General features: G+C 41.5%; 1 protein-coding gene across 1 annotated transcript in view; it reads left to right on the forward strand.

The window, feature by feature from the left end:
- AKAIN1 (A-kinase anchor inhibitor 1) overlaps window positions 1-25,041 on the forward strand; it is an 88,248-nt gene extending 63,207 nt beyond the window's left edge. Inside the window, exon 4 of the mRNA XM_056138439.1 lies at window positions 24,496-25,041. Coding sequence (XP_055994414.1) covers window positions 24,496-24,689 — 194 coding nt within the window. The 3' untranslated portion in view covers window positions 24,690-25,041. The remainder of the gene's footprint in view (window positions 1-24,495) is intronic.
- The last annotated feature ends 340 nt before the right edge of the window (window positions 25,042-25,381 follow it).

Consider the following 25,381-nt stretch of genomic DNA (forward strand, 5'->3'; position numbering starts at 1 on the left):
TTTTCTCAGAACCTGTATATTGAAATCCTAATCCCCAGTGTGAGAGTGTCAGTGTATGGAGCCTAGTATGGTCACCAGGCCTTGAGGGTAAAACATCAATGAATGGGTTAGTATCCTAATAAGCAGACTCTGGAGAACTCCTTTTTTGTGTGTTGGAGTGATAGTACTGTGGGGAGGGTGTTTGCCTTGAAAGACGTGGACTCAGGTTTGATCCCTGGCATCCCATATGGTCCCCTGAGGACCGCCAGGAGTAATTCCTGAATACAGAACCAGGAGTAACCTCTGAGCATGGCCGGGTATAGCCCCAAAACAAACAAATAAAAATCTCCAAACAACCAAATAAAAACTCAAACAATCCCACAAACAAACAAACTAACTAACTAACAAACAAAAAACCTAGAGAACTCTCTTTCTTTGCTTTTTTTTTTTTGGTGGGGGTGCATACACATCAGTGCTCATGGTTTACTCCTGGCTCTCTGCTAAGGGATCACACCTGCCAGTGCTTGGAGGAGCATATACAGTTCCTCCATATGGTTCAAATGGTTCAGCAGCATGCAAGGCAAGTGCCTTAACTACTATGCTATCTCTCCTAATCCAGATAGTATATTGATTCTTCTATCATGCGAAAACAGAGTGGGAGGACTATAAACTGTCTATAAAACAGGAAGTGGGTTCTTAGCAAACAAAAAATCTATTGGTGTCCTGATCCTGATTTTGATGTCTTCAGATATGTGAGAAATAAATGTTTGATGTTTAAACCACTCAACTAGTGGTATTTTTTATTAACTTTTTTATTTAGATTTTTATTAGTGAAACACAATGAGGTACAGTTGTAGATTTACAAATTTTTGTGCTTGAGTTTCAGTTATACAACGATCGAATACCCATCCCTCCACCAGTGCCCATTCTCTACCACCACTGATCCCAGTATCCCTCCCCCCCCCCCCCGTCACCCCCCTTCCCCATTCCACTCTGCCTCTGTGGCAGGGCATTCCCCCTTGTTCTCTCTCTCCTTTTGGGTGCTGTGGTTTGCAAAAGAGGCATTGAGTGGCAATCATGTTCAGTCTAAAGTCTACTCTCAGCATGCATCTCCCATCCTGGGAAGATCTTCCCAACACCCTTATTTGGTGCTCCCTTCTCTGTCTGAGCAGCCTTTTCCCCCAGCGTGTGCGGCTGGCCTCCAAGCCATGGAGTAAATCTCCTGGTACTTAAAACATGGGACTATGCTATTCTTGGGTGTTAGTCTCCTATTTTGTTACTCTATGTTCCCCAGATGAATGCAATCTTTCTATGTCTGTCTCTCTCTTTCTGACTCATTTCGCTTAGCATGATACTTTCCATGTAGTACCACTTGTATATAAATGTCATGACTTCATCTTTTCTAACAGCTACATAGTACTCCATTGCGTAGATGTACCAAAGTTTCTTTAACCAGTCATCTGTTCTTGGGCATTCAGGTTTTTTTTGTATTCTAGCAATTGTAAAGAGTGCTGCAATGAACAAACAAGCGCAGATGTCACTTCGACTATACTTTTTTGCCTCTCTGGGATATATTTCCAGGAGGAGTGGTATTGCTGGGTCAAATGGGAGCTCAATTTCTAATTTTTTGAGAATCATCCATACTGTTTTCCAAATGGGCTGAACCAGTCGGCATTCCCACCAGCAATGAAGGAGCGACCCTTTCTCGCCACATCCACGCCAACACAGGTTGCTTTTGTTCTTTTGGATGTGGGCCAGTCTCTGTGGTGTGAAATGATATCTCGTTGTTTTGATCTGCATCTCCCTGATGATTAATGATGTAGAGCATTTTCTCATGTGCCTTTTAGCCATTCAGATTTCTTCTTTGAGAAAGGTCTGTTCACCTCATCACCCCATTTTTTGATGGGGTTGGATGTTTTCTTCTTGTGGAGTTCAACCACTACTTTGTATATCCTTGATATCAACCCCTTGTCGGATGTGTATTCGGAGAATATCCTTTCCCATCCTGTAGACTGTCTTTGTATTTTGGTCACTGTTTCTTTTGAGGTGCAGAAGCTTCTTAGTTTAAGATAGTCCCATTTATCTATCTCTGTTTTCACTTGCTTGGTCAGTGGTGTGATATCTTTGAAGTTACCATTAGCTTCAATGTCATGGAGGATTTTGCCCACTTTGTCTTCAATGTATGTTATGGATTCCGGTCTGATGTTGAGGTCACTAATCCATTTTGATCTTACTTTTGTACATGGTTTTAGGCAGAAATCTGAGCCCAGTTTTTGCATGTAGCTGTCCAGTTTTGCCAGCACAATTTGTTAAAGAGGCTTTCCTTGCTCCACTTCACATTTCTTGCTTCTAGTGATATTTTTTATTATAGCAGTTTAAAGGATAATAATTTATAATACGAAATATATACATTTAGTCTTGGTCTTTGTTTCTGGCATTAGCTACTAAAACCTTTGAAAACAAATTAAGAGTTTATTGTTATGTGAATAATGTGACATAAGGAAAAATAAGGATGGAGACCATGTAACTGAGAGTTGGAACATTTGATTCCTTTCCCAGACCCACTGGAGGGGGAGAATTAGAAATTAAGTTTGATCATCGGTGATCAAATCCATGCCTATATAATGGAGTCTTCAGAAAACCTCAAGATTATGTTTGGAGGTTCATGAATAATCAGGGACAGGGGACATGGAAAGTCTATGCCCTTTCACCATACCTTGACATAGCCCTCCCTTCCATGTTTCTGGATTATACCCTCTTATGAAAATCTGGTAATCATATGTGAAATGTCTCTCTGGGTTCTATGATCAACCAAGCAAATAAATTCAATACAGGAAGGTGATCATCTGATCTTTAACTTGTCATTCAGAAGCATAGGTGACAATCTGATTTACTGTTGGCTTCAGATAGTGGGGATAGGCTGATAACATGGAGTCTTAACCTGTGGAGTTGGATATTATCTCTTAGTACGAAGAGTCAGAATTGAGTTGAATTGGAGGGTACCCACCTGGTGCCTGAGAATTACCTCATGGGAAAAATATCCCCACTCTTCTCCCCCCAACACACATGCACACAAATGAATTGGTTGCAGAATTGTACATTCCGAATTGACTAAGACACACAGTGTGCTAATCAACTATTCATACATTCAAAGTGTAATTGTATCTGTGATAAAATTGAGTAAACAGCCAAGAAAGGGAGGGAATGGGATATAAAGTCAGACAGGAAACGGATGTTTACTTTGCAACTGCTAATTGCTAATGTGGATGGTTGATCTTTCATTTCAAACAGTGGGAGGTCGTTGAAGATTTTGAGAAGGTGAGAGACATTGGATTCCATGAATGCTATGCAGGAATATACTGTTTGAGTCAGGGGACTAAGTGGAAGGACTTATTGGAAATTAATGCTTAATGCTCAGGAGTGAGTGAGGACAGGGGCCAGAGCAAAGTACAGTGGGTAAGGCATTTGCTTTATACCCAGCCCACCCAGATTCAATCCCTTCATCCCATACGGTCTCCCAAGTACCGCCAGGTATAATTCCTGAGTGCAGAGCCAGGAGTAATCCCTAAGCATTGATGGGTATGGCCCCAAAAAACAAAAAACAACAACAACAAAAAAAGGAAACAAAGGGAGTGAGGGCATATGTATGTATTTTGAATTTTGTACAGAAAAGGAAATAGTCTTTGGGTTCTATGACTAACTGCCAACTCCTTGGTTTTCTTAAGAGCAGGCCACCGAAAAGTGTCTTGGAGAAGATTCTAGCTATGGTTCTTTATCATGCTCTTCTACTTCCAGTTACAGGGCTGCAGAGCGGGACCTTCAGTGAATGACTTTACATAATATCTGGTCCACATTTTCCACTTAAAAATTTGAGAATATTGATTATTTAGCTCTGTCATTCCTTTGCCTCTTAAACTGTTTTATGACACTAGAGTTAAGTAAATAGTTCAAAGTGTTGGAGGTCATATTTTGCATCTTAGTCCCATGTGATCCCTGAGTACCTCCAAGATCAACCCTCAAGCACTGCTGAACCCAAAGCCCCACCTCAAATTTGTGATTTTTTAAAATACTTTGAGAACTATCAGAGATTGCACTTTTCCTAATCAAAAACTTGTCCTGACTTGAGCAATTTAGACATCGAATAAATGTTTCTGAAGAGACTTTTTAGGAGAGGATAGAATTTAAGGATAGTGGCAGTTTTCTAGTTCCACACCATGCCTTACCCTCATTCCATCAGTAGGAATTAGTTTACAACATTGGACTGCAGTCTTTTTGTGGGGGGTGGGGGTCATACCCGGTGATGCACAGGGGTTACTCCTGGCTCATGCACTCAGGAATTACTCCTAGCAGTGCTCGGGGAGCCATATGGGATGTTGGGAATCAAACCCAGGTTGGCCTCGTGCAAGGCAAATTCCCTACCTGCTGTGCTATTGCTCCAGCCCTGGACTGCAGTCTTAAAGAAAAGGAATGCCATGTTTGTGCTTCACATAGTCTACTTGTAATGCAGTGCCATTACTTACTCCTGCAGTTTTTCAGATGTGTATGGAAGTGTTGTGATTACTAGTATTCACATTATCTTGAAGTATTACTGAATTCATAGCCTATTTTTATCATTGTGTCATGAGGGGATGTGTAAAATATTTTGACATTACAAAGTAATTGTCTTCAAAAGGTTGAGAGTTGCTTCTTGAAGGGATGTAAAAAAGATTTTACTGTATGCCATATGTCAGAGCAAATTCTTCTTCTGGATTTTCTCCTGAGACTCTTGGTATGTACCTTCATTCTCCAGGGACAGAGAGTTACTTTTGAGATGTTATTTAGTTCAGTCCTAGACTTGCACTTTCTGGTGATGACTTGTCACAACTGGGAATTTGGTTTCTTCTTTTGCAAAAAAAGAAAAAGGAAAACCTGTAACTATGAAAATGCTACTCTTCATTTTGGAAAAGACAGAATGAGTTTTAAAAAGTTTTTTTTTTAATAAAATTGTTTAAAGCCAGTACTTCCCTCCCTTCTTTTTTTTTTTAAATGTAGGAGTACTGCTATTTATTCAGCCACTGATTAGCTGATTGAATTGTGCATGAACTCCACCTTACTTTTTAAAAATTTTTTTTTATAATTTTATTTATTAAATCACTGTGAGAGCAGTTACAAAGCTTTCAGGTCTAAGTCTCGGCCATACAATGAAACACCTGTACCTTCACCAGTGCCCATTCTCCACCACCAAAAACCCCAGTATGCCCCCATCCCACACCCTTCCCCTACCTGTGGGGCAGATGATTTCCACATTACTCTCTCTCTCTCTACTTTGATCACATTCAATATTTCGACACCAGACCCACCATTATTGAGATTTTACTCTAACACTCAGATCTGCTGAAAAGGCAACAGTAGACAATTTGTGTTCTATTGCTGGTTATGAATAACATATGATGTTTCGTGGCTGCAGTAGGGCCATGTGATTTTGAAATTTTGAAATTTTAACACTTAAATCTAAAGGGATTTCTGCCAAAAGCCACTGGGTTTCGAGATTTGCTCCTGAGTCTCTGGGATCATGGCCGTTGAGCAGCTTGATCAGGAGCCAGAGAGGCCGTTCGTGGGTGATGACTTGGGGTCTCATTGGGACAGGGAGACCAGGACCGGCTCCACCCCCATCCTGCGAGGCCCAACAAGTTTCGGCACTGTGGGCCCAGACCTTACTGTCCAATGACCTCTGAAGGATGACGGCCACCGAGCCGCCAAGGGGGAGCAGGCAGAGGGACAACACCCTTTCCCTCCTGGGTTGGCCTGGCGACAGTAACCTACTGTGGGGTCCAGACGCATTTCTGTCCAAAGCCGCTGGGTTTCGAGATTTGTTTCTGAGTCTCTGAGATCAAGGCCGTTAAGCAGCTTGATCAGGAGCCAGAGAGGCCATTCGTGGGCAATGACTTGGGGTCTCGTTGGGGTGGGGAGGACAGGCCCGGCTCCATCCCCATCCCGTGAGGCCCAACAAGTTTCATCACTGCGGGCCTAAGCCTGACTGTTCGATGGCCTCTGGAGGATGATGGCCACCGAGCCGCCAAGGGGGAGCAGGTGGAGTGACAACACCCTTTCCTTCCTGGGGTGGCCTGGCGACAGTAATGTACTGTGGCATCCGGACGCATTTCTGCCAAAAGCCACTGGGTTTCGAGATTTGTTTCTGAGTCTCTGGGATCATGGCCATTAAGCAGCTTGATCAGGAGCCAGAGAGGCCATTCGTGGGCGATGACTTGGGGTCTTGTTTGGGTGGGGAGGACAGGACTGGCTCCACCCCCATCCCATGAGGCCCTGCATGTCTCGTCACTGGGGGCCCAAACCTGAATGTCCAGTGGCCTCTAAAGGATGGCGGCCACTGGGCCACTGGGGGGAACAGGCCGAGACACAAAACCTATTCTCACCTGGGTTGGCCCAGCACCGTTAACCTACTGTAGTGACTGGGTGCATTTCTGCCAAAAGCTGCTAGGTTTCGAGATTTGTTTCTGAGTCTCTGGGATCATGGTAATAAGCAGTTCAAACAGGAACCAGAGAGGCCATGCCTCCAATTATATAGCTGAACCGGAGGTGTTTTGTGGGTGTGTTTCCCACATACCTAACTTTTGGCCATTTACTTTCTTGGTAAACTTTGCCCCAAGTTTTTGGGGTCTGGCTAAAGGCACAGCAGCAATTTTGGGGTCTCTGGAAGTCTGGAGGCACCATCAGGCTGCTGATGCACTCGCCTCACAAGTACAGATTGACCTGCTGGCGGCACCATACCCCCGACCCTCCCTTCTTCTTTCTGCCATCCTGCCCCTCTCTTCCCATGAGAGGCAGAAGGGAGATTTTGTGGTTAATTTTGCCTAGGAACTCAGAATCTTGGTTAAGAGATCTGGCAATTTGATCAAGTATATTTCCAGTTTTAACCAGGATAGGCATATCCAGCATATTTTTCCAATCACCTCAGATCTCTTATGCAGAATTTATAAATTGCTTTAAATTAGCTCTTGTGGGTCAAAATACCAACTAGTTATTAAGCAGTTTTGATATTAAAAAAAAAACACACCCTTGTCTCCTGAGTCCAGGATTTTCCTTTCACTCTCACATGTTTATATAATCACAGATTTACACTTACTTTTGCACATATTCTTTATTTCTCTCTCACTGTTTAACACACACACACACACACACACACACACACACACACACAGAGCCCAGGAATGCATCCAAGACACCTCCCATGAGGGTGGTGTAAACTGACTCTGCGTAGAGTGGGAATCTCTGAGTGGAGAAATAGGTGTCTGCACAGCAGAGTTCAGGTGCTGAGTTGGGGAGGAAAATACAAGCTGCCCAGGGTTCTAAAGTTTACCATTTCCCTATGTGAAACTAGTATTTTTTTCCTTCCTTCAATTCCTCAATACACACCTATTTTTTGTTTATTTTAGGGCAATTATGAAGGGTTGCTCCTGGCTCTGCACTCAGAAATTACTCCAGGCATCACTTGGGAGACCCTATGGGATGCCAGAGATCAAACCAAGGTTGTCCACATGCAAGGCAAGCATCCTACTCACTGCACTATTGCTCCAGACCCATGCCTATTTTGTTGTTGTTGTTCCCTAAATTCTGAATTCCTATATCTCCAGATTTGCCACATGTATGATTTTTCCTTTAATTTCCTCTTCCATCCTGGCAAATTCCTGGGGCAAAAGCACAGAAGTTCAGGCCAGTTGGACTTGTTTGGTAGCCATGGGAGAGAAAGACAGGTAGGAGGTGACAGCGTCACTCCAGAGAAGTGAATTCTTCAAGAAGGCAGACAAAGCAGGCAATGACTCTCACCACCAAGCCTGGTCCAGATGCCATTTCCTGTTCTCTGAAATGGGAGAAGCACATTTTATCTCTCTTAGTGGAAGAGAGACCCTGCACACCAAAGCTTCCAGACTAACACAATTTTTGAGTTTCTCTGGGTCACCCATTCCTAAATATTTTGGAGTGACTCTAGAGCTGTTCTGACTATAGCAGACTAGGAACCTAGAGTGTTTTACCTTGTCTTCTGTGGTGAAAGAGGGAAATCAATAGCTAAGTTTTATAGACATTCGTGTGGTGGTGATCCACAGCCTCTTTGGTCTCTCTGAACTTATAACCCAGTATTTATTGGCGTTTCTTTATTATCCAAATACCCAGAAAATACAATACTTAATATATTTTGAGAATGGCATTTTCACATACTTTCCCTTGCCTGAGCTTTTCCAAGTAAAAACCTCCTTTCTATGTCCATATCTCGATGATAAATGCTGCTTAGTTTAACAGACCTTAAGATTGATTTACCTCTCCTCTCTTTAGAGGTTATTGCTTTTTAATGTCCGGTTTTAAATTCTCTGCCTACTTTTGTGTCATGAGAATATTCTATATTTTCTTCCAGAAGTTTGGTTGTTTCCTACATATATATGTATATGTATATTATGTAGAGTAATTTATTTAAGAATTTTTTGCTTCACAGCACAGTTGAGGCTAAACTATGGAACTTTCTCATGCATCCTCTATTTCCACACATGCATAATTTTCCTCTTAACTAATCTTGCTCACCAGAGTGAAACATTTTCTAATGAAATCTTCATTGAAATATCGTCATCACCTAGAATCCATGGTTTGTTATATATAATGGTGTGTATTCACCTTAATGGCATCAAGTAGAGTGCTGCTTTCATTGTCCTAAAATTCCTATGCCCAAGATTGTTTTACTTTTCAAACATAGAATTGAAATCTACCTGGGACTTAACTTTGTTTGAATTAAGAACAACTTGATTCAACTCCATTACTTAAAAGTAATTTACATTCCCTACTGCAGGTGACTGCATATGTGTAAGGCTATTTATGTACTCCTTATCCTATTTTATTAGTCATTTTTTTTCTACCAGTGTATATAACTGGCATTGATCTCTGGTAAATTAGCTATTTGTTCTTCTCTTTCAAAATTGCCTCTGCAATTCTTGACCAAAATAGCCAAATTTGATTTTCAGATTGAATTATTTTTAAGTTTTTTTGGTATACAGTTTTCACATTTATAAAAATTTATTGAATAACTGTCAGATACCAAGTTACAAAGTTGCTCATGATTTAGTTGAAGTTATGCAATGTTTGAGCCCCCATCTCTTCGCCAGTGCCCACTTCACTCTACCAGTATCACCAGTTTCTCTCATCCCACAACCTGCCTCAATGGCAGATACTTTTCTTTTTTCTTTAAGGCACTGTGGTTTGCAGTACTGTTACTGAAAGAGAATTATGCATATCATGCATATCACTTTGCATATTTGTACCATGCAGGTCTCATCCAGAATATTCATTGTCCAATATCATTGAATGTTCATTGCCCAATATCATAGTCATAGTGGACCTTCAGTATCATTAAACACTCAATAGGCAATACCCAGTATCATTGATTGTGATTGTTCTGTGTCCACAATCGTTGTCATAGTGGACCCTCCTCTGACCTTAATGCCCTTCCCACATTTTGGCAAGCTTTCAACTAGACCAGTCCTCTGGGCCTTCACTTATATTAGTTTTGGGTGTTATTTTTTATTATTTTTCTTTATATCTCACAAATGAATATGATCATTCTGTCTGACCCTCTTCCTTTGAATAATTTCAATGAGGCATGATACTGTCCATGTTTCAGCAAATTTCATGACTTACTGTTTTTTTTCTAGTGGTTGCATGGTATTCCATCGTGTAAATGTACCATGGTTTCTTGATCCGCTCATCTCTTCTTGGGAACTTGAATTGTTTCTATATTTTGGTTACTGTAAGTTGTGCTGAAGTGAATATGGAAGTGCAGATGCCTTTTATACTTTATGTCTTGGGGCCATTAGGGTATATTCTCAGGAGTTGAGTTGCTGGGTCATATGGAATTTCACTCTCTAGTTTTTCAAAGGAATGTCCATATTTTCTAAAAAGGATGAACCAGTTGACATGCTGATAGCAGTGAATGAAAGTCCTATTTTTCCCTCTTCCACACTAACACTGGTTACTTTTATTCTTTATGATGAATGCCAGTCTCTTTAGTGTGAGGTGGTTTCTCATTTTGATTTGCATTTTCCCAGTGATTAGTAATTTAGGACCTTTCTTTGTGCCTTTTGGTTATTTGAATTTCTTATTTTTTTATTATTGAGAATTTTTAATTCACAAAATATTTAATGCCTGTGCATTTAACTATATTGACTTTGTGATATCTTGGGATGCAGTCTTTTTATCTTAACTTTTCACAAGTAGCAGCACAGATTCCTTTAAATATATTCACTGTTTATAGGTTAAAGGATATAGTTAAATATCTGGGTTTTTTTGCTCATTATGAAACTTCTTTGTACTTCAGCATAAGCATTTCTTGAACATCCTTCTGCCTGCCCCCCCCATACACACATTTTATTTAAACACTGTAGTTTACAATGTTGTTCCTGGTGATTTATTACATGCATTCAATATTCCAACACCAATCCCACCACCACTGTCACCTTCTCTCCACCATTGTCTCCATTTCCCCAACCACCCCTCAAGCCTTCCACTATAGCAGACCCACAGTTAATTCTTTTTATATTGCTTGTTACCACAAAATAGCTGACAGAATGATAGAAAAATATTTCAGTAGGAGAAAACTTGTGAAAATTGTTGCATCTCACCATGGGGACAGTAAGTCCTCATCTGAGGGTTTCCTAAACTGTTGTTGCAAGGTAAGTCTTCTATGTTCATGGTTTAAAAAAAAATTTGTTCATGGTTTTCTTAATGAAGATTGGTTGGCTTCTACATTATATTTTAATCCAATAGGACATGTTACTACTGGGCTGTAAGTATTATAGAGTTTGGAGATGCCTCGTGCTCCAGGAAATCCAGAATATTTAGTTAAGCTATCTTGCCCAAGGCATGGTAACAACTTTGGAGCATGGCTGTGGCTTTGTGAGGATGGGAGCTGACCCTCCCCATCCCGAGATTGCCCTGGAGGTCTCAGCTGGGAACAGGTATCCAATAAATTTTTGTGGTGGTTGATCTCTTTCAAGATTTTTTAATGAGTTTTTGGAACAAGACTGGTAATCAGCTTATATAGTGGCATCAGTGAGATGTGGTTGTGGTTGCCGGGGCTTTAGGAAGTACAGGGAGGAGGTTGCCCATCCTGACTTCCAGATTTATTCTTTAAGGAAATTTCTGTTTATCTCTTCTCCTCATTTTTGATGGCTTTTTTTGGTAAAGTTCTACCAGTGCTTTATATCCAGATCTTGGATAGTAACCCTTTATTGGATGAGTGATGGGCAAATACTTTCTCCCAGTCTTTGAGCTGTCTTTAGATTATGGTCTTCATTTCCTTTGAGATGCAGAAGCTTCTTAATTTAAAGTAGTTTCATTTTTTAGAAAATTTTTAAAAAATTTGTTTCACTGTAGACAAAAGCGACAACTGTTGATACAATTATGGAGTTAAATTTATTAGATAACAATGCAATATTAAAATTAATAAATCTAAACATCTTTTTCAATGTTAAAATTGTTATATCTCATCACAGTTTTGTTAAGTCCTCGTCTATGAATGTACTAAGCTGTTTATCACAAGTTGAGCCTTTAGTGTTATTATTGTGTGTTGAGTGTAGTTGACTTCTGTATTACTTTCTCATTTAAGTTGGTATGTTTTTACTGAACTTTCAGTATTGAAGGATTAGGAGGTCACAGAGACTTTAGGATCCAGGATCTGAGACAGTGAGTTGACGTGGTTGTGGATGTGGGAGGTGGGTATGGCTGACAGGTTTCTGGAGTGTGGGAGTTAGGGGGGAGGCTGCCCACCCCAACTCTGAGAAGACACCAGAGCTCTCAGCCTGGGAACCCAAGTACCTGAAATTATTTACAGTTTGACATCTCTGTAGAGAATATTCATGAAGCCTTTGGCATGGCTGCAGCAGTTGGTACTGGGGCTTTCGTAGGGTGGGCACTTGCCCACCAATCTCATGAGGGCATCGAGAGTTTTCAGCCATGGGAACTGCTATGTTCATAAACTTTAGTTGCTTGGTTTGTATCTCCTCCTTAGTTGTGAATCTGTAGAGCAGGACCAGCGGGTGAGTCAGTATGGTGGCAGCTGTGGGACATCTGCTGGTACAGTTTCCTATGGCTTTCCTAAAGAGAGAAAATCAGCCCAGTGACATGACATACATTAAATTATATTATAAAATAGGGGCTGGAGTGATAGTACAGCAGCTAGGGCATTTGCCTTACACACAGCCAACCCAGGTTCGATTCCCAGCATCCCATATTGTCTCCTGAGCACCGCCAGGAGTAATTCCTGAGTGCAGAACCAGGAGTCACCCCTGAGCATCGCCAGGTGTGACCCAAAAAGCAAAAAAAAATTATATTATGAAATAATGCTGTAGAGCACAGAGTAAAAAGTTTTGTGAGACACAGAGGCAGTGAGCCACATCTCTGTCCTGCCCTCTAAGGCCAGGGAAAGAATTACACCCTTTTTTTCCACATTGGCCTTCCCAGATTTTATCCATCTTTCAAGGCCAGTCCTGGATAGTCCTACTCAGTTACATAACCTATCTCAGACAACTCCTACTGCCCTGCATGCCACAGTTTGATGACACACTATAATTTTATTCAGAAAAAAAAACCACCCAAACACTTCCCAACCTCCCAGGATCTGCACAGTCTGTGTTAGCCTCCTTTCTTTTTATCTATCTATCTATCTATCTATCTATCTATCTATCTATCTATCTATCTATCTAAATCTGTCTATCTATATATCTGTTGCTCTTCTATTTAATTGAATCATCATGAGATACAGTCAGAAGGTTGTTCATGATTGAGTTTCAGTCATGCAGTGTTCCAATAGCCATCCCTTTACCAGTGTACTTTTCCTACTACCTCCCATCCTCCCATCACCCTGCCCACCAGCCCTCCCCTGCCTCTGCCCCAGCCTGCCTCTATGGCAGACATTTATCTCTCTCTCTCCCTCTCTCTCTTCCCCCCTCCCTTTGAACATTACAGTTTGCAATATAGATACTGAGAAGTTATCATATATACCTTTACCTCCTATCAGCACTCAGTTCTTGCCAGAGTGATCATTTTCAACTATCATTGTCATACTGGTCCCTTCTCTGTACTTCTCTGACCTCCCCTTGCCCTTCCACTTATGGCATGCTTCCATGTGTGGACGAGTTCTCCTGGCCTTTGTTTTTACTGTCCTTGGATATTAATCTCATATCATGTTTTTAAAATATCTCACAGATAAGTGCAGTATCTTTATATCTGTCTCTCTCCTGACTGAAGTTCTCCATGTCCATTCATTTATAGTTTTCCCTGGTGACTACATAGTATTACATTGTGTAGATGTAACATAGTTTCTCTATCCAGTCATCTGTTTCTCAGGCACTCAGATTGTTTCCAGATTCAGGCTATTGCGGAACAGTGCTGCAATGAACACAGAAGTGAAGATGGCTTTTCTAAAGTTTGTTTTTGTGCTCCTGAACATTCTCAGAAGTGTTATTGCTAGATAACATGGAAGCTCAATTTCTAGTTTTTTGAAGAATGCTCTTGTTGTTTTCTATATAGGCTGCATCAGTTGACATTCCCACTAACAATGAATGAAAGTCCCTTTCTCTCTACATCCACATGAGCACTGGTTTTCTTGTTCTTTCTGATGTGTGCAAATCTCTGTGGTGTGAGACAATATCTCAATGTTGTTTTGATTTGCACCTCCCTGATGATTAGTGAGGGCTGGAGTGATAGCACAGCGGGTAAGGCGTTTGCCTTGCAAGCGGCCAATATGGCCGACCCCAGTTCGATTCCTCCGCCCCTCTTGGAGAGCCCGGCAAGCTACCGAGAGTATCTCGCCCGCATGGCAAAGCCTGGCAAGCTCCTCGTGATGTATTCAATATGCCAAACACAGTAACAACAAGTCTCACCATGGAGATGTTACTGGGCTCACTGGAGCAAATCGATGAATAACGGGAGGACTGTGACCGTGATGATTAGTGATAAAAAGCATTTTTTTTGTGTGCCTTTTGGACATTTCTATTGTGCTGGCCTATGTTCTGCAGTACTATCTTAAGTCTATTTGGTCCCCTCCCCACTCTGTGGGTACTCCATCCCTCCCTGGGTCCTGGGGCCTGCTTCTCCACTCAGGTACTTCCCATTTTCTGAGTCAGAGCTTCCTAAACCACCACTTTCCTTTTATGACGAATATAATAAGTTATGATATTTGGCCAGGCAACCTTTCCTGACCTCCTGACTAGATCAGGAGGACTCCCTCTGCCTCCTTCATAATACCTATCTCAGTTCAACATTTTTTTTTCTTTTTGGGTCACACCTGGCGATGCACAGGGGTTACTCCTGGCTCTGCATTCAGGAATTACTCCTGGCGGTGCTTGGGGGACCATATGGGATGTGGAAATTGAACCCGGGTTGGCCGCGTGCAAGGCAAAAGCCCTCCCCACTGTGCGATTGCTCCAGCCCTTCAGCTCAACATGTTTTAAAAAAATTTATTTCTTGAATCACGGTGAAAAAAGTTACAAAGCTTTCAAGTCTCGGTCATACAAAGATCAAAACCCTTCCTTTCACCAGTAATTATTTTTCACCACCAAGAACCCCAATATACCCCCTTCCCACCCCTCCTGATGCCTGTGAGGCAAATAATTTCTACTTAACTCTCTCTCCTACTTTGATTACATTCATTATTTCGACAAAAGATGCACCATTATTGTTTGGAATTTTCCCCCAACAATCAGAACTGCTGAAAAGGAATTGTGAAATAATTTGTTTTCTATTGCTGGTTATGAAAACTGTATGATGTTGTGTTTCCACTATTGTGGCCATGCGATTTTGGATTTCTGATATTTTACTAATTAAGTCTGGAGGGATTTCTGCCAAGAGCTGGATAATTACGAGATTGGTTTCTGTGCATCTGGTTCCATGGCCATGCCAGAGAGCCACTCGTGGGGCTCATGGCCTCGGTCGGGCGTGAAGGATGAGCTGGTTTTGCCACCCCCCCTTCCCATGAGGCTGCAGTTACCTCGTCACCTCAGCTCAACATTTTAAACCTGTCTACTAGAGTAACACCTGAGCCTTCTATTAGGTGATACCTGTTTCTATTACTATTGCCTAAGGCAGAGTTTGTCATATGGTTGGAGCTCTGTGCTTTTGGGGGGGTTGGGGAGCCTCACCTAGTGTTACTCAGGGGTTACTCCCAGCTCTGTGCTTGGAGGGTTGCCCTCAATGGTGTTTGGAGGATCTGTAGTACTGGGAATTGAGCTTAGGTCTTCTGTATGCAAAGCATGCATTCAGCTTTCTCTCCAGCACTGTATTCTTTCTATGAATGAATGCATTAATGAAAGCTATCCTTTGGTTTAGTGACCTCTGTTGCTCTCCATAGAACCATGAGTATAGATGCTCAGTAAATAACTTTCTTTGTATGTAATTTCCTTCTTTGATCTTGCTTCTTTCAGTACCATATCTCTAGGGTGTTTGTCATTCTGATTCGGATATGTCTTGGAATTGTTTTATTAGGATTTCTTTTATCTGGTACCCTTCGGGCTTCTTGGATCAGAATGACTATGTTATCCAGCTCTGGTAATTTTTTAGCAATGATGTCTTTAACTGTTGCTACCTCATTGGGGTTTCCTCCCTGTCCCTCTAGGACTCCAATGATTCTTATGTTAAAGGTAAAGGTAAAGGCCCTCCCGTTGATCGTCGATTTGCTCGAGCGGGCCCAGTAACGTCTCCATTGGAGACTTTGTTGTTACTGTGTCTGGCATATCGAATACTCTCGGTAGCTTGCCGGGCTCTCCGAGAGGGGCGGAGGAATCGAACTCGGGTCGGCCATGTTGGCCGCGTGTAAGGCGAACGCCCTACCGCTGTGCTATTCCTTTTAAATTCTTCCTATAGTTCTCTCTCCTGCCCTTGAGTTATTTTCAGGACTTTTCCCATAATCTGCTATTCCCTAGAGGTTTTCTGCATCTCATTTTCAAGCTCACTAATTCTGTCTTCAGTTTTTTTTAATTAATGCCATTCTGTTTCTGGTTTCTTATTTCCACTCTCATTTCCTTCTATATTTTATTGGCTATCCATTCCACTGTTTCTTTGAGCTCATTAAACATCCTCACTGTTTCATCTCTGAATTCTTTATCAGAGGGGTTATGTATATGGATAATACATAATTGGAATACCTAATTGAGGATTCAGGACTCCTATCTTCATCCACGACTCGTGATGTCCTTCTGCACTGTTTCCCCATGGTGCCTGTGGTAGTCTGGAGGTGTCTTTCTAATATGCTATCAGCATCTCCCCATCACTGCCTGGGAAGGATCTGAGGGAGCTTGGGTGGTTGATCTCTTCTTTTCCCAAATAGGATATGGTGGAGAAAATTAACGGATGGCCACCTGAGCAGCCGCCCACTCTGAAAACCACACCCAGTCCAAGGCATTAGAGCCATGCCAACACCATTACAGTAGATTCTGTGTCCCAAATTTTCTCCATCTTGCCAGCCCCCAGAAAACATCTTCCCACTGTGCTACTGGGTAATGTCTTCTATGTTCAGTAAATAAGTTTTTTTTTTTTTTTTGCTTTTTGGGTCACACCCTACAATGCTCAGGGGTTACTCCTGGCTATGCACTCAGGAATCACTCCTGGTGGTGCTTGGGGGACCATATGGGATGCTTGGAATCGAACCCGGGTCAGCCACGTGCAAGGCAAATGCCCTACCTGCTGTGCTATTGCTCCAGCTGCCACAGTAAATAACTTTCTGATCCATCTCACTTTGTTGATTTGGGATATTATTTTAATTTTATTTTCGGGGCCGCACCTTGTGGTACTCAGTGCTTACTTTTTGCTCTGTGCCCAGGGATCATTCATGGCAGGGCTCAGGGAACAGTATAGGTTTCCAGGGATCAAACCCAGGTCTGCCATGTGTAAGGCAATTGCTCTATTTGCTGTACTATCTCTCCAGCCCCATGTTTTAGAAATTTTACTAATGAACTCTGTATCATTTCTCATGCCTGACCATTACAGGCATAGATGAATTTTCATGCTCTGTGCCTAAATTGATAGGGATGGTAGTGATAATTTGGACCTATCACTCAAATATGACTTAAAAATATCATATTGTTGCCCATACATGCCTTGCCTTCCACATCTCAAATTACCTCTTGAAACTGATGTTCCAAACTTTAAAAACCTAAAAAAAATCTCAAATCTTAAACTGATGTTTCTGGTATTGCTCTGCTGCTTTCTGAAACTGGCGTGGTGGGGTTAGCAGCAGCTAGACGTTGAGTGCTATGACTTTACATCACTAGGAATTCACATAGCTTCACTTGCTTAGGGGCAAAGTAGAGCAGCCATGATGGCTTCATTAGCAGTTGGTGTGGATGAATGAGATCTAACATCTGGTCTTTTATGGAAAATTCCTATAGTTACAGAGCTGGAAAATAGACTTTCAGTCCATTAATAAAGGGAGAAGAATTAGTTCTTAGTCTCTGTTCCATATGTTAGTCATTGATGAATGATGAAACTGGCTCCAGAGTCTTAAGCATCCAGAGTGAAAGAAAAAAAAATTTTTCTCCTAGTCTTATTCAGCTCTGTGCATTGGGGAACATGGTTGGCACAGGTGGTAGAGACATATTTTGGTTTATAAGGACATCCATAAATTACCTGTTTTGTAACCCTGTGGAAAGAAATGGGAACTAGAGACACAATTTTTGATACAACCTTCATTATATTATCTGTGTGATGGATAGAAAAATCACTAATAAGATTCTACCTCAAAAAATGGGAGTACTGATTTTTTTCTAATCCCTACTTTATTGGAATTTAATAGAGTTAAATATACCAGGACACTATAGAACACAGCATAGTCTCTTGAAAACTGTCTCCAGAGTTTATATAGATGCATAACCACAGCAGTGCTATTTTCGTGGTGCATGTATGTATGTGCGTGTTTGTGCAAGTGTGTAGTGCATTTCTGTGTTGTATGTAAAGGAGGTAATGCTTTGAGGTAGACACTAAAGAAGAATATTGTTATAGCATCTAACTATATATCTTGACTTTAGTATATTTTTATTGGGCATTTAGAGTTTAAAGTTAATTAAAAAGATTCATCATATTTTGTGAAATACTAAAATGATCTTGCAAATTCCAGTGAGACTAGAGGATATCTGCATCATTTAAGACTAGGCAAGTGGCTACCCACTAATATTAAGAAGATGTTTTATTAGCTTCAAATATTTAATGCATTTAAGTAAATGAGTAAAGTGAGGACTTATGTGGCTATCTCTGCCTTACATAGGTTATAATCATAACTGTACAGAGTATTTATACTGTGTCTCTACCAGACTGTCCCTTGTTTTTTCAAGTAAATGCCACAGTAGCAATAGTTGGTTATGGCACTGGATGAAGGCAGTTCTGTGCTTGATTGCTCTATCCATGCACTATGCCAAGAGGCCCATTTGGTTCCTTCTGTATAACTTAGCTGTGTTTTATCACTTGATTTTACCTCTCCAGCCATAGATAATTGAGCTACAATGAGTTTTTCATTCATTCATCATCCTGTTATTCGTCGATTGCCTCGAGCAGGCCCCAGTAACGTCTCTTTCATCCTAGCCCTGAGATTATATTCAAGGCTATTTAGGAGAATGAGACCCATCATTGATACTGGTATTTGGCATATTTGGTATGCCACGGGGAGTTTGCCAGACTCTGCCCTGTGGGCAGGCTACATTCGATAGCCTGCAAGTTTGTCCAAAGTAGGAATGAGATAATAAGATATCATAAAAAGATGTCCTGATAAGATGTCACGCGGCCGCAAATGAGGCCACGCGTTTCCGGGGGCTGGATTTTATAGTCTCTGAGTCTTGGCCGCTGATGAGATTACACGGTGCCAGGGGGCCAGGTGGTGGGTGTGACCCCCGCCTACTGGAATTTGGAGGATATGGGTGGAGGATGCTCGACTCCAATTTGAGTAGGCTTGGAGATCTCGGCCCCGGAACCCACGTGGCTTTGTCCCTCTGCCAGTACCTTCATGTGTGCGGAGAGTGGTCTCAGCATGGTGGTGGCTGGTCCTGGAGGTCTTCGGCTGCCGGAGCCCTGGTCGGGGCGGGGAGGAAAGCTCAACCCGCTCCCCTCCAAGGGACCCCAGCGAGGAACAGCCAGGCTCAGGGGCAGGAGACTGCACTGGTCTCGTCCGGGGGCTGGATTTTATAGTCTCTGAGTCTTGGCCGCTGATGAGATTACACGGCGCCAGGGGACCAGGTGGTGGGTGTGACCCCCCCTACTGGAATTTGGAGGATCTGGGTGGAGGATGAAGACCTCCAGGACCAGCCACCACCATGCTGAGACCACTCTCCGCACCCATGAAGGTACTGGCAGAGGGACAAAGCCACGTGGGTTCTGGGGCCGAGATCTCCAAGCCTACTCGAATTGGAGTCGAGCATCCTCCACCCAGATCCTCCAAATTCCAGTAGGCGGGGGTCACACAATGAGTTATGAGCAGCAAATATTTCGTGAGTCTATGAGGTGACCTGACATAGAAATAGTTTTTTAAGGAAGAGTGGTGATATGGTGGATTTTTCACGTTCTATCCCAAGGATTTCATCTAAAAATACAGGAGGAATCAGATAGTAGCACACTGAACCTTAGCTGAACTGTCTTTAGAGAAAAAGCATTGTATGCAGGCATGAATAAGCAGAAACAAGAGTATGTAAATGCTAAGAGTCAGAGATACTCTGGAGGACAAGGAGAATTCTTAGTAATTATCATGGAGAATTGAGAATCTCTAATGGCAGGGGAAATTCTATGTTATCCAATGAATGGAGCCAAATTGGATTCTACCAAAATCGGGATTGTAATGTCAGACTCAACTAAATTTCCATGGTTTCTGGCTGTAAGACATATATCCCCCTAGTAATTGCTCCAATATCCATGGAACTTAGATAACAGAAGAGACTATCATTCCTTACAAGTCAAAGAACTTGTAAGGTCCCTCTGGTTTGCATAACTTTCTTTTTCCTTCATTCTTTGTTATGTGCTCTGGTGACTTCCTCCGTAATTTTTATTCCTTTCTTATCTGTTCCAGCCTATTGCCACACTTCACATCCTCCACTGCAGAAAAATGTGCACAGCCTGGAGTGATGGTGGCAATGGCAGTGAAGGGTAAACAAAGCTTGTCAGTCATCAGTGACTCACCAAGAAGCCCCAAGCTTTTAAACACAGTCTTGCACCCACTGCCTTTGACTTTTTAAAAATCCATTTCTCATTGTAATGAATGAATGAGGACATGACAGTTTAGCTCAGATGTTAAATTACAGCTAAATTTAGAGACATTTTTCTCTTCCCTCTCTCTATTAAGGTATCTTAATTTTCTTAGAATTAAGTTCCTAGATTATTCCTCCATTCAAAGATGGAAAAATAGCTACACAGAGGGACAGTTTAGAGTTAATACACATCTAGTTCACCTAAAATACTCTTTTTAGGAACAAGCACTAACCTTCTGAGCTGTGTCCCTACTATTATATCATGATAGTCCACACAGCTGTAGGAGGATCAGATTGGATAAGTAAGAATTTTCCCTTTCTGAAGTGAAAACAAGTTTTTAAAAATATTGTTTTTTTGTTTAATACTCGAACTTTCATAGGTTTTAGTAAGACACGTGACTCGCCAGTCTGCAACTGTATTTCCAGCCTCTTCTGGAGCTAAATGTGGCCATGGTCTGAGCATCCCCTAATAGAATGTGAGCAGAGAAATCCTTGCAGCTGCTCAGTTGCTGTTGTAATTACTGTTCTTTGAAAGCAAAGGGCTTGCCTTCCACTTTTTCTTTGGCTACCTTCTAACTGCAGATGGGATATTATTTAACAAATTACACTTATGCAGTTGGAGTAATATAATAGGAAACAGCAGGGATTAGGAAATGAGGTGGAAATAAAGTTTATAGACTGAGTAGATCAGAGTAGTATACACACAGGAGGCCTCTGGGCTGTTGTGTGGAAGCATAATAAACTTTTCTACCTATGTATCTGTTCTATTTTTGTTTCTCTATTGTAAAAGTTCAACAGTACTGGAACTAATACATGACAGTGGACACTTTAAGTGCTTAGTATATGTCAAAGAACAACATAGTTTCTGAATATGTATTAGACAACTCAGTTCCCTTGAAGTCATCCTAAAAGAGGAGCAATAATCTGTAAAATGGAGGGCCTTTGAGGAGAGGTGAGGTGACTAGTCCAACACATACATGTAAGTGGCAAAAGTCTAACTTAATCCAAAGTGGTTCCCGAGCACGAAGTTTTTTTTTCCATAATCTCCTCTTTATTAATAACCATTCATATTTTATATGGATAATTAAAATATTTTTCTCTGATATGCATTGTAACTCTAAAATCCTCAATCTACTTTGGTATATATTCAACATTTAATCCTGATTTTGGGTAGGGGGAATTTTTTAGTTCTGAATAGATTCATCTGGCTTTGTTTGTTAGTTTTTAAATCCCTCAGATTGTGTTAGTGACACAAATGATAACAAATTATGATTATATATAAAAAGGAATAGGATCTGTCTAGTCTTTGAGAATGACAAAATTTCTTTAACTTTTTCTCATGAACTCCGCATTTGGTTGTTAATCAATATGGGTGAAAACCACTCTCAACATATACGTTTAAATATATTTTGTGGTGATAGCACATTTAAACAGAGGAAACAGGGTCCTGAGCAGTAGTACAACAGGTAGGGTGTTTGTGTTGCATGAAGCCAACCTAGGTTCAATCCCCACATTCCATATAGTACCCTGAGCACTGCCAGGAGTAATTCCTGAGAGCAGAGGCAGGAGTAGTTCCTGAACATAACTTGGTGTGAAGCAAAAGCCAAAGTATAGGAAACATTGGAAAGATTATTTTCAACAAGGAATGTTGCCCATCCTATTAATCATTCTAAACATATAAGCAGGTGGAATTTACATCTTCCATGGTTCTACTTTAGTAAAATGTTAGATTCATCATCATTCTGCTGTGTATAGGTTAGATTGAGTTTGCTGCATAATAAATGAAAGTGAAATGTTAAATTACCTTAAGTAAGACTAAAGACATGAAAACATTTCTCTAGAACATGAAAGGGATTTTGGTAAAAGGCAAAAGATTTATATGACCTGAAGAGAAACCAGAGAATATGAAGAGAAAACAGAGTATAACAGATTGGGAGACTAACACCCAAAAATAGTAGAGATAAGTACCAGAAGGATCACTCCACAGCTTAGAAGCCGGCCTCACATGCAGGGAAAAAAGGCAGCTTCAATAGAGAAGGGACCACTAAGTAAAGGGTGCTAGGAGGATCCGATTGGGATGGGAGATGCAGGCCGAAAGTAGACTATAGACCAAACATGATGGCTACATAATACCTCTGTTGCAAACCACAACACCCAAAAGAGAAAGAGAGAGCGAAAGGGAATGCCCTGCCGCAGAGGCGGGGTAGGATGGAGGGGACGGGGTGGGGGTGGTGGGAGGGATGCTGCGACCATTGGTGGTGGGAAATGGGAATTGGTGGAGGGATGGGTACTCAATCACTGTATGCCTGCAATGCAAGCACAGAAGTTTGTAAGCCTGTAACTTACCTCACAGTGATTCACTAATAAAAAATAAATAAATAAGCATAATTATACAGTTTGAAGAAAAAGAAAAGACTTTTGGGGAGTGGTGGAAGGCCACACCTGGCAGTACTTGGAGTTTACTCTTGCACTGTGCTCAGGAATCACTCTCAGTCACCATAAAGGGCCCAGGGAATCAAGAAACCCTGAATAGCTGCATTTAAAGCCAGTGGCTTACTGGCTGTAATATCTCTCTGGTCCAGGGAAGAAGTTTTGAGTTGGGCTGTTGTAGACTGGTTTGGTGGATTCTAGGTTGTTGGGATTCTAGTTCTTTTTCCCTCCCAAATTTCTATAAATATTTTTCATCATAAAGTTTTTATCTCTTCTGGTTATTGAGCCCCTGAAGAATGAAAATCACAGAGCCAGTGCTGCAGAATTAGTGAGGGAGCAGGCAAAGGGCCTTTATCCCCCTGTAACCTGTTGCCAGGGCTGGAGCGATAGCATAGCAGGTAAGATATTTGTCTTGCACTCAGCCCAACCAGGGTTCTATTCCTCCCTCCCTCTCGGAAAGCTCAGCAAGCTACCGAGAGTATCCCGCATGCATGGCAGAGCCTGGCAAGCTCCCCGTGGTATATTCGATATACCAAAACAGTAACAGCAAGTCTCACAATGGAGACGTTACTGGTGCCCACTCGAGCAAATTGACGAACAATGGGAGAACAGTGCTACAGTGCAACTGTTTCCACTAAACAAATATCCACTTCCATCTCATTAACCCATATTTAACCATACTGAGTTTCATAGCTGTCATATAAAACCAAGTAGGACTGAGAAGAACCAATGTTGGGTAGACTTACATGCTTTCCAATTAGGCAGATCTCACCATTCTGTAACATGGGAACCACATCTGGCCTGCAGCTCTTTGGATTTTCTTCAATAAAAATATTGGAACCAACTCATATATTCATTTATGTATTTTCTGTAGCTCATTTCATTTTAACAGCAGGGAAGAATAGTTATAAATCTTTGTTCTGCATTGTTTTGTGTCTTGAGCCATACTCAGTGGTGCTGCGGGGCTGATCTAGAATAGGTGCTCTGGATTTGATCATGGACTGTGTGGTGCTGTGTATCAAACCCAAGCCTCCTGCATGTAAAGCATGTGTTCCAACATTTAACTATCTTTCTGGCCCAGTTACAGAGATTTTATGAAGAGTGGGGTCTGAACTATTTCCTGTCAAGTAGGTGCTCTATAGAAAAAGTTCATGAATCCAAGATCTAGACATTAGAAGACAGATTTTAAGAAATGAGTGGCTTCTTAGGATTTACTCCTTCAGAAATAATCTATTTCTCCTCAGACCAGTGAGATAATTTCTATTATAGTCACTTGTTTGCCTACAAGTAATCTGACTAAGGGTGGATTAAACAAAAAGAAATTCATCTCACATACAATGGCTTCCAGAAGAATGCAGTGCCAAAGTTCAACAGGGCCTTCCAACTGGTTTCCTTTATACCCACAACCATGTGCTGAGAGTTGACATTCATTTACATGATTTCTATAGGGTGCAGTGGCACCTACAGGCATTTAGGTCTTCATCTTGCAGAAAGAAGAGGAAGGTACCAAAGACCAAAGGGAATAGGATTCTCTCTTCCTTTACAAAAACTTGCCCAGAGGTCCTCATTGACCTGTACTAGGTCTCATGCCAGGCATTTATTAGCAGAGGAGGATTCTGAGACCACAAATTGAGCAATTATAGGAGTAAATACATGGGGATTTGTCAAGAAGAAGGAGAGAATGGCTGGTGTTCTCCAGAGAATGGCCCATCTGACCATTCCAGCGTCTAGTGGTTTCTCCTTCTCTACCACCTTCCCTCACTACCTTTGACTGTTATGATTCTTCAAACTAATTCTGTTCTTTTTATCTCCCTTTCTTCTCTTTGGCTAGGTGAGAAGCCTGGAAATGAGCCTGAAGAGGTGAAGCTGCAGAATGCCAGCAGGCAGATTGTCCAGAAAGCCATCCTGCAAGCTGTGCAGCAGGTCTCCCGGGAGAGTGGGCAGGGGAGAGAGCCAGCCAGTGACCACAGGGGCAGCTTCCAGCTGGGATTGGGGGCACTGACCAAGAAGCATGAAAAGAAGTAACACTGTGGACTTGGCTCCTGTCATGCTTGGTTTCTGGCCTTTCTCTTAGCATAGGATGCATCACCAAAATGTGGCCAGCAAAGCAAACCAAAGTGTCATTGGCACCTAGAAGTAGAATGCATTTGCCCTAGACCTTGGCTGAGCACGGTTTGAAAAAGTGTGTTCAGTGATTTTGTTTCTATCAACACAGTGCCTCTGAGACAGAGTGGGGCCAGACAAGACATCATACTTGCAAAAGTAGTTCTACAGCGCAATTTATTTTTAAAGATTTTTAAAATATAAAAATCATTATCTTGTTTATTTACTTTTGCGTCTTATGCATTATTTTTCTGCAGATTTAACCAGCAGTCTTCTCTCTCTCGCTCTCTCTCTCCCTCTCTCTGTATGTATAGAAATACAGAATGCAATATGTGTTCTTTACAATAATTTGAGAGGACATGCTGGAAAGGTGAAGTTTCTGTCACCTTCAAATTTGGGATTAAGACTTTTATAAAGTGGCTTCAGGTCAAAAGTCAAATAAGAGAAGGTCATTTAGTTTTTCAAAAACTTATAATTTTTTCAGTTTGATGGTGTTGACTCAGTGCAGAAGTTCTTTGGAAATACTACGTTCTTTTTTCAAGCTCATTATTAAATGAAACAAATACACATATATACATGAGTTGCAAATGACTTAGTTCTTCAGTAGCCCATAA

Source organism: Sorex fumeus, unplaced genomic scaffold (genome assembly GCF_029834395.1).
Source record: "Sorex fumeus unplaced genomic scaffold, SorFum_2.1 ptg000128l, whole genome shotgun sequence".
Lineage (NCBI taxonomy): Eukaryota > Metazoa > Chordata > Mammalia > Eulipotyphla > Soricidae > Sorex > Sorex fumeus.